A 14,564-nucleotide genomic window follows, 5' to 3' on the forward strand; every position below is an offset into this window, starting at 1 on the left:
ATCCTGCTCCAGGCTCGTGCGCCGAATGCTCTTGCTTGTGATTTCCCATTACAAGCAATTCTCCTTTAGAGACCGCTGCCCTCCTTGCTATGCAACAAATGCACTGGGCACAAGGTAGCCAACCTCAAAAACCCTGGGTTTTGAGCTAGACAACTCAAAAATGGCTCAGTGGTAGCTCTGTATGACTAGCAGCTGGCCTGGAAGAGAGTACTGGGTAATACAAAGCTGGAGAGAGCCTAAGGCTGCCACAGCCACTCTAATTTCTTACCTCAGAGCTGTCCCCAGACCTCCCTTCCCTCTAATCTAGCCAGTGTATATGGCATATGTCTTGTGATTCCCAGCCAATGCGTAGCAATGAGAAGACTGGCCCTGCCGCTGGATGCCATAGGATGACCCACAGATCAGTTGACTTCCTTCGAGATCTCTCCAATAAGATATTGTTCCCAGCAAGTCTAGAACACCATCCAGGTATCAAATAAAGCATAGTTTATTTGGCATAGGCTGAAATGAACCACAACAGAAATTTAAGTAGAACAAAGCCTAGTTGCACAAACTGGAACAAGTGCAGTTAAGAATCTCAGTTACAATTGAATGACTAAGCAAGGTAAAAAGTACATTTCAGAAAGTCTCCCAGTTTTTACTCCTCCCTCCCCACCCTGAGACAGCAGCTCACTGATGCGTTGTACCTTTCATCTTTTAATCAGATGTCACCACAATTACAGTTGTATTTCTCAGTTACAATGAATTTGGTTAGGAAATCAAGAGACTAATCTACAGGCTGCTTTTCAAATACTGCTCACACTTCAAAGAACACGGGAGCCTCTTTTAAGGCTTTCAAGTTCAATCTATGAACCTTGTGTATCAAACAACTAATACTCTGGTATCTGCCAAAAGAGTAAGGAGAGAGTGAACAAGTCTTTGCTTTATTAAAATCGCACTCCACGCTTTTCTCAACCCTGGCTGAAATGTCACAAACACATACAAAGATACAGACAATACCAAACTAACTTAAACAGTCTAAGAGATACAAAACATACTAGTCAGAGTCACCCACTGAGACTGGCTGGTTTAGCTATGAAACATGCAAATCAGTTATGCCATGCTCCACTAAGAGAGGAAGGCGAAGTTTTACACTAGGAAACAGTATCCTGCAGATCGTGTCAGAAATCGCATTAGTCTATTAAGCCAGACTGGACAAAGCATTTCAGAACATAACACTAGAAATGCTTTAACAGTTAAAAAAGGAGGTTTGATTAAATGAGGACTTTCCCAGATTCATTTTTATGATTCAGCAAACCCCCAGTCATTCATGTCATTCAAAGAAAAATACTTATTTGTTCCATGACAGTGTAATGACCTAATAGTTATTTACTCCAGTTATTCCCCATAAATACTCATATTTTATTTACAGATTTCTCTAGTCTTTTAGGCACTGTGTTTTCAAAGATGAAGCCAAAATTTCCTTCTGCAGTGAATGAGGTAAATTATGTGAAAATGTTTGCTCTAGAACCTCAACATCATGCTTTACTTTTGTCTTCATTTTTGTTTTAAAGTCATGGTAGTGTAGGTGTTATACCTTTTTACGGTTAGTCACTAATCACCGTTGCCTATGGCAGAAGTAATTTCAGTACTAGGGAACAGTTAAATGCCATGTAATGCTAACCTCAAGCGAAGCCACTTACTCTAGCCAAAATCACGCATGGGTAATAAAAGACTCTTCAATAACAGAACCTGTTAAAATATTTCCATAACAAAGAAAAATCAAATCAAGAAATCTCTTAGCCAAAATTGTTCTTTATCAAACACATAGCTGAAAAATGTACGCAAACATTTTTTTTTTCCTGATAGCCTCACTCACTATAAAGGATGGACTCAAACTAAACAGCCACAGTCTTTTGCTATCCAGTTATGGAACAACTTGAGAATTACTTCAAGAAAGAAGTCAGTTTTAGAAGCTGAAATAATGGACTTCCTCCTACAGCAGACTCCTTTCCCTCAATTTCTTTAAAACAAAAATTAGTTTTGAATGACAGCGCTAAGTGGACAAAATGCTAAATTGTGTGCAGGTCTTGTTTTCCTTCCAGACCTTCAGAACAACATAAAACTCCAGCTGTACCTAGTAACAAAACGACATTACTGATTCATCATGTGTGCTGAGTTAATTCCATCAATGTTAAATTATGAATCAAGTAGTTTGATGCCTAAGCAGACAACCCAGCTCTCCGTTCTTCACACTGCAAAGTTAAGATCAGACCACTCAGATTCTGCTAACTGTGTCAGCAGAGCCTCAAGTCGGGGCAAGCCATTCTAACACACTTACCTTTACTGCTTTATTAAAATGACTTGTGAAGCTTCTAACCTGTTTTTCTTAGGGTAGCAGATCACAGAAATTGAATCGGATGGCAGTACACAGTAGGATTTCATTTAAAAAAGCCTCCATTCAAATGTTAATGAACTGCTACTGTATCCGCCTATAGACTGGGTTTACTTGCATCAAAGCTTGCAGGTTAGTGTGAGGTAGTAAAACCATACCCTATCCTGTAGTCAGACTATATTCATATTTAATGGTACCTCAAGAATTTTAATTAATGAGGAAGACAAGAGACCAATGTGACTCTTTAATGGAGAGATAAAAGAGAATGAAAAATGCAGGTGACAAACCAAAGATAGGGAAAGGGAAGAAGTGTCTAAAGCTTTATTATAGAATACTAGGTTCTTATCATATTTATTTATACTACACGGTTGGGGAAATACCTATCCACAAATAACAGTCTGACTGACAACAGCTGGATAACTGTATAAACAAAAAGCTAGAAAGCTCAGTTATCCTATAGGCTCCCCTCTGGAATAGTATAAATAAACTATACGTCATGGGCAGTTTGATACATGATACTTTCATTCATTAAGGATGACCAGGTACAATCTGTGTGTATTTCCATTTCATGTCACAAGGCTTATCCCTAATTTATGAAAATAAAGCATATATATTTTGTACATTTTTATATATATATAAATATATATATAAAAAAAAATACACACTGCCGGTCAACTTACCACACATGCACACAAACACACACACACGTATATTGTACACACTCATCCATTAGCAACATGTTTGATATCAATATTATATTTTGTGTACACACACCCTACATCTAGTAAATAAGAAAATCCCTTTTATGGCAATTCTGCAGGCAAAATCAATACAAAATACTTTGTTGTACAAAACTGCATTTTTACAAGATCAACCAACATTGTAGCATACCCCTCAAGAATGCACTACATCTCTACAAGAAAAAAAGAATAATCAAATCTTTATACAATTGTAAAAAAAAAAAAAAAAAAAAAAAATTGTAAGCTGCTCTGCAACCTTCCTTTGCTAAAAGTTAGATACATTACACCATTCTAGCAGCAGATTAATAAATAAGGATTAAATAGTCTATTATACAAAGCCATACTGAATGGCAGATTTAAAACCAAAAAGCTTTGCAGATACTTTCACTTCCTACACAAATCATTTTTGTTTTAAAGAATAAGACTCAGTATAAAACAGGGAAACAGCCAGCACTCTATATCTACAGAATACAAGGAAAAGCCAAGGGAAGTAAAATATTTAACAGTTTATGGCACCTTTACAGCATAACGTTATTTTAAAGGCTCTGTTTCCCTATGACTAATGAGTAAAGGACTATTTATCTCATAGCTTTTATTAAGCAAACTTGATATAACCAACCACACAGTGGCAAGAGACAGAACCAGCTGTTCCCAGCTGCAAAAATGTACTGAATTCTACCTAGAACAAGATCCTTTAGGTGTCAAAAAAAAAAAAAAGAGAGAGAGAGAGAGAGAAAGAAACAGGAAGTCATAGTCCAGCTTGTATAAAGTCTTCTAATGCTTCTATTTTCCTGATGTGGTGAATTCATTCTGTTATTTGTGTTGGGTTACTGTTGCTTAGTAACTATTTTCATGTCCAGCCAGGATGTAGAGATTGCTGTGTGCAGTCGGGTTTTCTGTCGGCCTGCTTTCTAACACTACCACCCTGTAAGCAAAACACAAACAAAAACCAAAATGGTCAGTGGCAAAATATGAAGCATGCGGTTTAACTGCTACCACCAAGGAAGAACAAACTTATCGCTCACAGCGAGATCGCTGTATAAAGATGGAAGAGACACCAGTTCTCCTAAATATCTTGGGTATTTTATTCTTTAAATCAGTCACCTCGTTTTCCATTCTGTGTAGCAACACTTCTGATAAAAATGCTAAAACATCCTTTACAAGGAACAGGGAACTACAAGGGGTCTCCTCAACCAGACTCTGCCACCTGCAACCACAGCACGTGCAATGTGTTACGAACTGCCTCCAAACCGGTATACTCCACCCTGAAATAAGTTATATCCTGTACTTCTACTGGGAAGTTATCTTGGAACCACAGTGTTGTGAGGAGATGCAACCCCCTTATCATCTGCAGCCTGAATGTGTTTATACCTCCTATGTTTTGTGATAAATATCAGCCACTAACTTAAACTCTTCTTCTCCCTTCAAAGTATTTATCCCTCGATGGCTTCATAGAGAGTACTGAACCCCACGTCAGTTTTATCCTGCTGGATAGCATTCCTGTCGGTTCCTCTGGAAAACTTGGCTCTCGCCATCTCAGCACGCTGACAGCTGTGTCCTACACACCTCTTTCATGCCGAACCCCGACAAGCAGAACGTCCTCTTATCAGCTAGCACGGTCRGGCCTTTGACCTCCCCTCTCCTTTCCAGTCTTTTAGTGCCTGCCTGCACTTCTCTGCACCAGTCCCTAAGACTATATCCTGTGATTTTTAGTATTAGGCTTCCCTCTGCTTTTTGTTTTCCACATACTTTTCAAATAAGCCAAATCTGCTGTTTTAACCCTAGCAGTTGGGTATCTCAAAGGAGCCTATCTCAGGGTTAGTATTTCACACACTGATCTCCCATGTCACGTTCCCCAAAGAGTTTTCAAATGAATTCTCTCTCCTAACAGCTTCTGTCCCTGATCTTCACTTCTACAACTCAGTAATTCTTAAGTGATTCAAGTCAAAAAGGTGTTGCCACATCTTGCTCACAGGCACATAGTAGAAAAGACTCCTGCTCCGCTTGTACAGTGATGTAGAAATACAAAATGAAGAATCTGGCAAACTGGCTGAATGAGATCAGAAAGGAAGAAAATGTTTTCTCACAGAACTAAACTTATTGAAAGGACTTCAACCTTCTTTCTCACCCCAAAAAGTGCTACTCAAGATATGCTTTTTTTTTTTTTTTTTTTTTTTTAATAAAAGTGGAGGTGAACTAGATGAGACACTGCTTTCCATCACTCTGTGTATTTAGGACACTCCTGTGTTCATCAGCACAACATAGAAATATGAGCTATTTAAAGGTATCAATTCTAGTATGCAAGAAAGATTCAGTGATGATACACCACACATCTGGACTAATACAAACAGCATTTGTACAGCAATGGACTTCAACAGAAGCTTATTCTTGCAATAGTAGAATATATCCTCTGCACTGCTGGGATACAATGGATTTCCTTGCCTCAAGGCTCAAAGTATTGACAATTTAAGTAATCAGCTGCCACGGTGATGCCAGTTCACCCAATCCAGAAGCTTTTCCAGGAGTACATTGGGTACCATGCTTACCATCTGCCAAAGAAGGCTGCCATCTCTCCCTGRAGATTTTCTCCTATACACTGTGTTTTTGTTCAGTTCCATCTCTGCAGCAGAAAGTGGGGGAGGCCACAGGGCCCTTTAGAAATCATTTTGGATTTGGATACAATCACTAATTAAATTTTTGAGTATTGCAGGCAGGAAACTGTCACTACCTCCCACAGGACTGCCTACAGATGGGTTTGTGGTAGGCCAGAACAGAATTTCAGCTGGTAGGTAGAAAGCTTGTTTAGAGAAAATAGAAGATTTATGTTTCTTCAAGGTGATTACCTATCTGATCCCAGTAAGCGGAAAACCCTGGTTTCATCTGATATCTCCTGGGTAACCTGTAGAAAAATTGAGACATTAAGGCCCAATTCAGTGGTAAAATGAGACATATAGGTCTGAGTTAGAAGGAAAAAAAACTGATCAGTCTTTTCAAAAATTCAAATATCATTTAGTGCAAATTACAGGGCTGAATCAGAAAAATCAACACTAAGTTAAATTTCACAAAATAAGACTGATTTTAAAAAAATATGTACAGTAGATAGTTATCAATCTAGAGGATTTGTTAGTAGCACATTTGGAATATTTTGTGCAAATCTTTGTCAGCAGAGAGACCGTCTCTCCCCTGCAGCTTCATGCAGAGTTAAAGGGATGCTGCCAACTAGAGTTTTTCAGAGAGCCAAAACCCAAATGCAGCTCGTACTAGGTCTGCACTATGTAGAACCAGTCTAAGTGTCTCTAAACTGTATGCTGGAAGTGGTGTCGGTAAAAGCATGTGTGTGAGCTTTACCAAGAGCAATACATGGCAGCAAGTCAGAGAAAGAACCCAGTGAGCTAAAACAGTGATGACAAGAAGCATAAGCACTGTCATCAGGGAAGCAGCTAGAGGAGCCCATCAGGATCAACTGGTAGATGAGGACCAGGGAGAAACTAAACTTGGAAAGACTCAGAGATTACTTACTTCATCTGACTTAAAGCTTTTGCCCTGCATGCCGTGCTTCCAGAAGGCCAGCACACTGTCTTGAAGGCACACTGCAGAGCAGAAACATAAAATCAGACCCAACCATAGCTTGTTTGAACCAGGGAAATCTKAGTTTCCAGTAGCGACAATGGGAAGCATGTGGAGAAAATACATAGTGAGACTTGGACTCCTGGCAGAAGACCGAAACTCTGAAATCACTGTAAAAAAAACTAGTCTGAAATTACTATTTGGATCAGAGACACACTATTTACAATCCAGTTGAAAGCATACCACTCAGACATTCTCTCTTTGCCAAGACAAGATAGGCATCTCTGTTTTTTCCTTTACTCCCTTACACTTCTATTCCCCAGGGGTTTTTTCCTAATGATTTGACTTTGGAGAAAACACCAGGAAGTGGTTAAATATGCTGCCAGTCAAAACTCAGCAGGTCACTGGAAATTACAGATCATTTTAATTATATTTACTTCAAAATAGACATGAGTATGAAGAATGGGAGGAGTCTTCCATTCAGGACCAAAGAGAGAACACAGAAAGCTACCAGCTCTGAAAGATTTAATTACCAGATTGTTTCAAATAATGGATGAAGAACCCGTTATTCTTTAAGCAGTGTTACATAGTTCATGTATAAAATAAATGTGTCTATTTTCTGAGATCCTACTTGTTTTCCTTTGTTATTCCTCACAGTCACATTTTTTATCTGCTCAGTATTAGCTATACCCTAAATACACAAAACAAAGATATTTAACAGAATACCAAGAGCAATGTCTTTCACAACTGCTTTTTCCTCTACATTTAGATTAATCTTTACCTGTTACCCCTCACTCTACCCTGCAATCAGACACCAGAGAATTCTTTAATACTCTGAATTCCCAAGGGCCTACCTGGAGTATAAAGAACTACTCACATTATTCCAGGTCAGCTGGTAAGTAAAGACTTTAGAATAAATCCTTCTGTCTATGAATTCCTTCAGAGTTCAAGGAAAAGGTAGTGGCTGAGTCATGKTATGTATGTGTCAGCAGGAGATATTGTAGGATAGAAGTAAAGCAGGTAATGAGAACATGTGTCAATTTAGAGAAGAGTCACAGGCTTGATTAAAAATATCATTCTTCCTTCAGGATGGTTCTGACATATCTAAATAGAGTTTCTGTATGTAAGTGTATGCATTGCTTTAGCAGCTGCTGTTAAAGTACAAAATACCTATGTCAAGAATCTTCTGTTAAAGGGAAGATGCCTGAGGAACCCTGACGTCTAATTGTACAGAACTGCTAACAAAAATGAGTTGGCTTTCTATTACTCATTTTGGCTCTGGAAAGAAGCTCAGGTCCCGAAATCCAGAATTCTTTAATGTATGTTAACCAGATACTTCTGATTTTTATAGCTTTTTATAGCAGAAATACTTGCTTGATAATTACAATGCAACAATGCAGGAGCAAGGCTGCTGTGTTCTATTAAGAATTAGATTCAAATACTATTACCCTTATTATTAAAAAATGGATATGCTATCACTTTATATAAAACCTTAGCTTTTAGAAAATTGATGCAAATGAATACATTACTAAGATTTTTTTTTCAAGATTCTTCCCAGTGCTACAAAAATGACCAGGAACAATCAACATTTTTCAATCAGATCATGATACAAGTTATTTTTAAAAGACAGAAATGATACCAGCTGGAAACATGCGCAGTCAGACACATACTGCCTAGCAACTGGCTTATTTTTTTTAAGCATGTCAGTGCAGACAAGGACACAGCCCACAATATCCTAGAGCAAGCACTTTACAGGGTCAGGTCCCAAGGAGTACACTAGATCAATCCATTAAAACCCCTTCAAAAGTCATCATTTCAAGTTCTCGGTTCTTGAGAACCAGCACAGAATAAAATCACTTACCCACTGATTCRATGCAGAAATCAAAGCTCAGCTCAGAGGCCAACTTCTTGCTTGACTTCAGCTTCCCTTGTAAATTCACAATTTTCACAAATTCTCAAGAAAAACAGAAAATTAAGTATTAAAACCCATTACTGAAGAAGATTACAGGTGGATCTAAGTATGAAATACTAACTTTAACCTTCAAGCACAAAAAAAAATGAGCATCCTTCTCTCAAAGACGGACAGAAACCATCTTACAGATTTCTGTATGGTTTTAGACTTTATTGACAGCCTTCCTAGAAATATCAAACTTAGTGCAGAAAACTTATATGAACACAATATAGAGGCTGAAATTTAGGTAGGTTAAGTTATTGCAAAGTTCCCATTGCGATACTAACTTCTGATGCATATGAATTATTGTTACTATGCATGATGTAGTGGTAACTATCTATCCTGCTAAGCACATGCAAAAGGAAAGTGCCAGGTTTTCCAGATAAGTTTAAAATTTTTCTGATTTGCATATATTTGAATTTTCATCTATAATGCTGCATTACAGATTTCATTTTGAAAGGAGAAGAAAATAGGAAAAAGAAGAAGAATATACACATATGAAGAAGGGAAGTGGAATCACAAGAGTCAAAGTGAAAAGATCACTTATCTGAATGGTATCTATTAGGAAACATTCCAGCACAAATTAGTAATGAAGAGAGAAAGATTAACTTACAGGAGCATTAAAAAAATCAACAATTGTGGCAAAATACATTTTGCACAAGGTGTAGTTAAGTTGCCCAACAGATACACGTTACTTACTGTCCAGACAGACTAATACGGTGTCTCTTTCCAGCTGTGTTACATGAATGGCATCTAACTGCTGATTGCCTTGTGAAAATGAAAACAAAATACATTACATCACAACGTAAGACTACGCTACATCCCCTCCTGTCAGCCTCTCTCCAGTTGCTAAAGGCTTTTCAGTATGTTACAAACCTTTTGCCATTGCAATATTTGTTATTCTTTTACCAAGGCTGCAGGATCCCAGAATGCTATGGGAGCAAAACAGGGCCTAAGGACAAGCTGATCAGCTCAAAGCATGTATTTAATATGAAAGCGATACTGCTTATCAGCGTAAAATACATTTTAAGTTACAGTTTAGCATGGCAAGTCAGTTTTCTTCATGAAAAGGCCCAATAATGAACAAAAGGAACATCAAGGGAATTAAAAAATATCAACCCTCTTTTCCCATAAACTCACATCTGGAAAGATTATTGTGCTGATATGAAATTAGAATTTAATATTTTTCATAGTTTTAATTAAGTTCTCCATACAGCTGCTGAAAAGCAGTATTTTAATGTGAAAAAAAGTATCCATCAAAGCCAGCAGAGAAAAGCATCTGGAAGATATCAAAYAGCTTTTGAAGATGTAACAAAATCCTCTACTTATTAATAACCAGCTGAAGATGACAAGCCCCCACCAAAGGCTGGAGGACTGAGATGATGTGAGGCTGACTAACTAATATGAGGCTTTATACAAGAGAGAAGGGGAAAGAGCAGTAAGACTGACCCCAGTTAGAAGAAAACAGTATGCAGCTACAAATGGGAAGAACTCGGTCATTAGGGTCTGCAATACTATTTAAGTGTTTTTAATTTAAATTAAAATCACGTCTAAAAATGAAGTCTTTTAAGATAGTTTACACTGAAGTTGGCAGATCATCACAAGAAGAACTTGGGATCAGGTTCAGTAACACCAAATCACAAAATAGTTGGTGTTGGAAGGGACCTCTGGAGACTGTCTGGTCTCCTTGCTCAAACAGGTCACCTACAGCAGGTTGCCCAGGACTATGTTCAGTTGGATTTTGAATGGAGACTGCAACTAGTCTGGGCAACCTGCTCCAGTGTTCAACTGCTCTCACAGTGAAAAAGGCTTTTCTTATGTTCAGACAGAATTTCCTGTGTTTCATATGCTTTCAGTAGAGAAATTGCATCATTTTTGCCTAGAATAAAGGGTTTCCAAATAACTTCTGAGGAAAAGATTCAGCAGTTACCAGACACTAAAGATGCAAGACAGATCAACAAAGTCTTACCTGCACCAATTTCTGTAAACCACGAAGATGCAGAGTTCAAGTTGATTGTCTCAAACTGAACTACTTGATTTKGTTCCGTACCCTTACTGATAGCTACACAGACCATCGGGTACTCCTGCTCTGGTATCACTAGCATTTCAAAAACATTCAAAGGACTTGGCAAAGGAAAATCAAAGTGCTGGAAAAAAGAAAATTAAGGCATTTGTAGCATTTCCTTCTGTCTTGAAAATAAGAAGCTTAAAATAACATTCACAAAAAGATACAGAAGAGTTTTTCATGGCTACTAAGAATCCACTGTTAAGACAGCGTGAGCTGTGAGCAACATTATGTTGTTCAGAGGGTTATGGTAGAAGCCCATTATTGCTAGTATTGGGCTCAATCCAACGCTTCATTTGGCTTCAGTCATTGGATTTTCTTAGTCAAAGTGTGTCAAATCAGATTTTTAAGTGCCCAGAAACCCACAAATGAGACTAGACTAGGATGTACTTTCCATTACAAATTCTAGAAGGGTTATTTTAACAACAGTATAATGATTAAGATTTTGGGGCAGAAAAGAGGGATGAGCAAAATTAAAGTTGTAAACTAAAATACAGTATTTACCTTTATTAACATGAATTTCTGCATTGGCTCATACCACTGTAGAAGAACAATTCCAGACTGCAGTGCCCCACACAGATACTTATGTCCTGTGTATGGATTTCTTACTATATAAAACAAGCAAATAAACAAAACCTTTTTAAGTCCAGAAAGTTCAATGCATACATAAAGTCAAACTAAAAAATGCAGCTATTTTTACAAATCATTTAAGAAATACTATCATTTTCACACTAACAATTGTTTTCTGGCATAGTGTTCAAATATCCTTAGTGATTATTATTGTGCAACATTCCAAATAAACTCAATTATCCGTATACTTAATAACAACAAGCATTTCTGCCATAAAAGCTGTAAAGCCTTCTTCCTGGGGCTGCAGCAGATGGGGAATGAAAGGTCCAGGGTAAGCTTGACTTCAGGAATCAGTTGTAAACAYGCCTCCTGTAGACACAGGCTATCCAAGCGTACAGCTACGTATTTTGTACTCTGTTTAGGCATTTTTAAGAGCACAAAGATACAATTTCAGTGGTGCCAAAGACAAATCTATTATTTCACAAGCACTAGGACTTTTTTGCAGGCACTTAGAACTTGAATGATGGCTTCAGTCCTCCCCAGGCTGTCATCATTTTTATTGTGCCCTGCAACTTCTTTGTGGAAAAAATACTTTTCAAGTTAGCCTCCCTAAAAGTTGGATCTTGGTCAAAGCTTGAGCCAAACTAACAAACCAGAATGGGTATTTGTGTGTGTGCAACAAGTCTGGGATTCTGTGACAAATGGTACGTTTGCAGGCTGTCTGCATGTCACAGTAACTAGCTGGCTTATGTGGCAGGCTGAAGCCAGCAATCCTAAACATCGACTTATTCATGGAGAGCTCGACTCCCGTCCTTGGCAGCTCTCAGAGGGAATGTGCAACACGTCAGCTGCACTCTACTGGCATTCACCGGGGTTTCCTTTCAGAGTCTTGCTCTAGATGGCAACATTTCTAGTTAAGAGCTGATATGAAGAATACTTGTGTATCATTTCCACTGAAGAGTATAAAGACCCCCTGCATTAATTAGAAGGAAAACCATATACTAATTAGGTGCAGCGTTAAGATATAAAGTGGTCATACTGTTTTCTGAACAATAAACTAACTGTAAGTCAATTAAAAGGAAATGAGTTTAAGATATGCCAGGTCCAACAACAAAGGCCTGGAAAACATTGTAAACCTGAATACTGTATACTCACCTATACAGCATTTGTGGCATCCTTTTGTATCAGGAATCTTCGTTGTTAAGGCAAACTTCCTGGAATAACAGTTAAAAAATGCATCAGCCATTCACGCAGAGGGCCTTTTATACTACTACTCAACAGCATACGAAGTATTTAAGGAAATTTTCACTTGTTAGACATTGCCTCTGTACCTTGGTAAGATTTTGTCAGGAAACCTATGAGTTTGAATATGAGCAGCTAATCCTGTTTTTTTGGCTTGTTCAAACAAAGCTATTAAATTATGGGAGTAGAGCTGGAACGTTTTCCCTGTAAGAAAGAAAAGYACAATTGATTCCACACACACATGCACAAGAGAGAAGAGTACATTTTAGAAAAATGTATGTATATAAAATTACCTTCTAGGAAAAGGAACCACATGCGTCAGATATTTCAAGTCCAATTATGAAGAGAGATAAAACAAGACAACAATAATAATGCATATGGAGAAGACATGGCATTCAACTCAAGAGTTCATTTCAATAACATTAAAGATGCTCTGAAAATTAGTTTTACATACACAATTTTAGAAGGCTGTAACTATACAATGACTCTTAATCATATCAAGGCACATTCTCTTTGTCTATATATCAATTAAAGTGGTATTGCACAAAAAGCTGTACGTTTAAAAGCACAATCCTACAATTAGTCTGAATGTCATATTATCCTTTTCATCTGTTTCCTGTGTAGACCCTCCTAATTTCAGGACAATTCAGAAAAAAAAAATTTTCAAAACAGTCAATCTGATGTATTAGTAGTATCTTATAGCAACCTCATTCTCCTTTACCTTGAGATAGTTTTTGTCTTAAATTGGGTTTATTTTCTGAATCTGGTTCATATCAGAGATGCCATCAGRCACTGCAGACAACTGCATTTACCACTTGTTAAGGTCCACCTATAAACTTCTGGTCTTATTTAYGAAAATCTTTTGAGTTAAAGCACCCTGGAAGTTAGACTGTCTACACAAACACAAGGAACAACACACAACTCCTTCTTTCAGCACAATCTGATCTAAATTATGCCCAAAGAAAAAAATATATTGTACTGAATGATGGCTTTAAARGTTTCTCACTATTTTATTAACTTTTGCTCTGTTTATACATACCTGACAATGACATTAAGGTGTTATTGATAACATACAACCAGGTGCACTTTCGAGGAAACAACTGAAGAAAGAAAATATTTCCATTAATAGAAACATACAGGAATTATTAACCCTGGTTTTCTCTGTCTGCTCCACCTCTGTCACCATTCCCACAGGGATTGAAACTGGAGAAAGTCCTGGGGGCAACAATATTCCTTGCTGTAATTCACTCTCTTGGATTCTTAGCCTTTTTTCCTGTCTAAATCAGTTTTCATTCCTTCTCTCTTCTACTGCTAAAACTTTCAAACTTCAAATTTCCTTTAGTTTTTAAATCAGCAGCACAGAGCTGAAGTGCGACAAATGGCACTCTTGGAATACCATATATAGAAAAATACAGCTTGCTCTGGAGTGACAGACAGCGAAAAGAAAACAATGGTATTACAGCAGCCTACTTAAATTTCATGTAAATGCGGGGTGGGGTGGATAGGGGAAGGCACAGGGAGAAGCACTGTTATGTTCCAAGCCAATTCTGTATTTTGTGGGACTTACCTACCTGGCTATTTTTGTTATTATACTACTATGTGACGAGAGCTCATGGAAGACACTGGGACATATTTTTGTTTCAGAAGAGGGAAGAGGTTACTCAAGGGGCAGCTAGTCTAGATTTAGAAATATTTTAAAGGTAAGGAAAACCTCTTGACAATCTGATGGAGGGAGGTAATTTGGATAAAAGTAACTGCAAAATGACAGCATTCAGGAGTCTCAGCAAAGAAAGGAATAAGAATAGCAGACTAAGGACATGGGTAGCATAAAAAAGACTGAATATATTGAATATATATGAATATATACCTATATTCATAGGTAAGGTCCTCCCATGAGAAACAGTTCTAATAAGAATTTCATAGGAATGAGTTGTATCTAAATGAARATATTGAAAAGATGACAACAGCAGATTTGTCTGGTGAAGGAAGTTATTGCAAAACACAGCAAAAGACCGAGACCGTTGAATCAAGGCTCTACAACAGAATAGCTGTACT

General features: G+C 37.7%; 1 protein-coding gene across 1 annotated transcript in view; it reads right to left on the bottom strand.

The window, feature by feature from the left end:
* Window positions 1-466: 466 nt before the first annotated feature.
* Window positions 467-14,564, bottom strand: part of MAP4K5 (mitogen-activated protein kinase kinase kinase kinase 5) — a 62,276-nt gene continuing 48,178 nt past the window's right edge. Inside the window, exons 23-33 of the mRNA XM_085297880.1 lie at window positions 13,549-13,609; window positions 12,803-12,805; window positions 12,599-12,713; window positions 12,423-12,481; window positions 11,202-11,305; window positions 10,602-10,779; window positions 9,332-9,400; window positions 8,543-8,635; window positions 6,634-6,704; window positions 5,958-6,013; window positions 467-4,039 (exon numbers count right to left, since the gene is read on the bottom strand). Of these exons, the coding sequence (XP_085154006.1) occupies window positions 3,952-4,039; window positions 5,958-6,013; window positions 6,634-6,704; window positions 8,543-8,635; window positions 9,332-9,400; window positions 10,602-10,779; window positions 11,202-11,305; window positions 12,423-12,481; window positions 12,599-12,713; window positions 12,803-12,805; window positions 13,549-13,609 (897 nt within the window). The 3' untranslated portion in view covers window positions 467-3,951. The remainder of the gene's footprint in view (window positions 4,040-5,957; window positions 6,014-6,633; window positions 6,705-8,542; window positions 8,636-9,331; window positions 9,401-10,601; window positions 10,780-11,201; window positions 11,306-12,422; window positions 12,482-12,598; window positions 12,714-12,802; window positions 12,806-13,548; window positions 13,610-14,564) is intronic.

This window comes from Rhea americana, unplaced genomic scaffold (genome assembly GCF_003343005.1).
Source record: "Rhea americana isolate MKP2758 unplaced genomic scaffold, rheAme1 scaffold_131, whole genome shotgun sequence".
NCBI classification, from domain to species: domain Eukaryota; kingdom Metazoa; phylum Chordata; class Aves; order Rheiformes; family Rheidae; genus Rhea; species Rhea americana.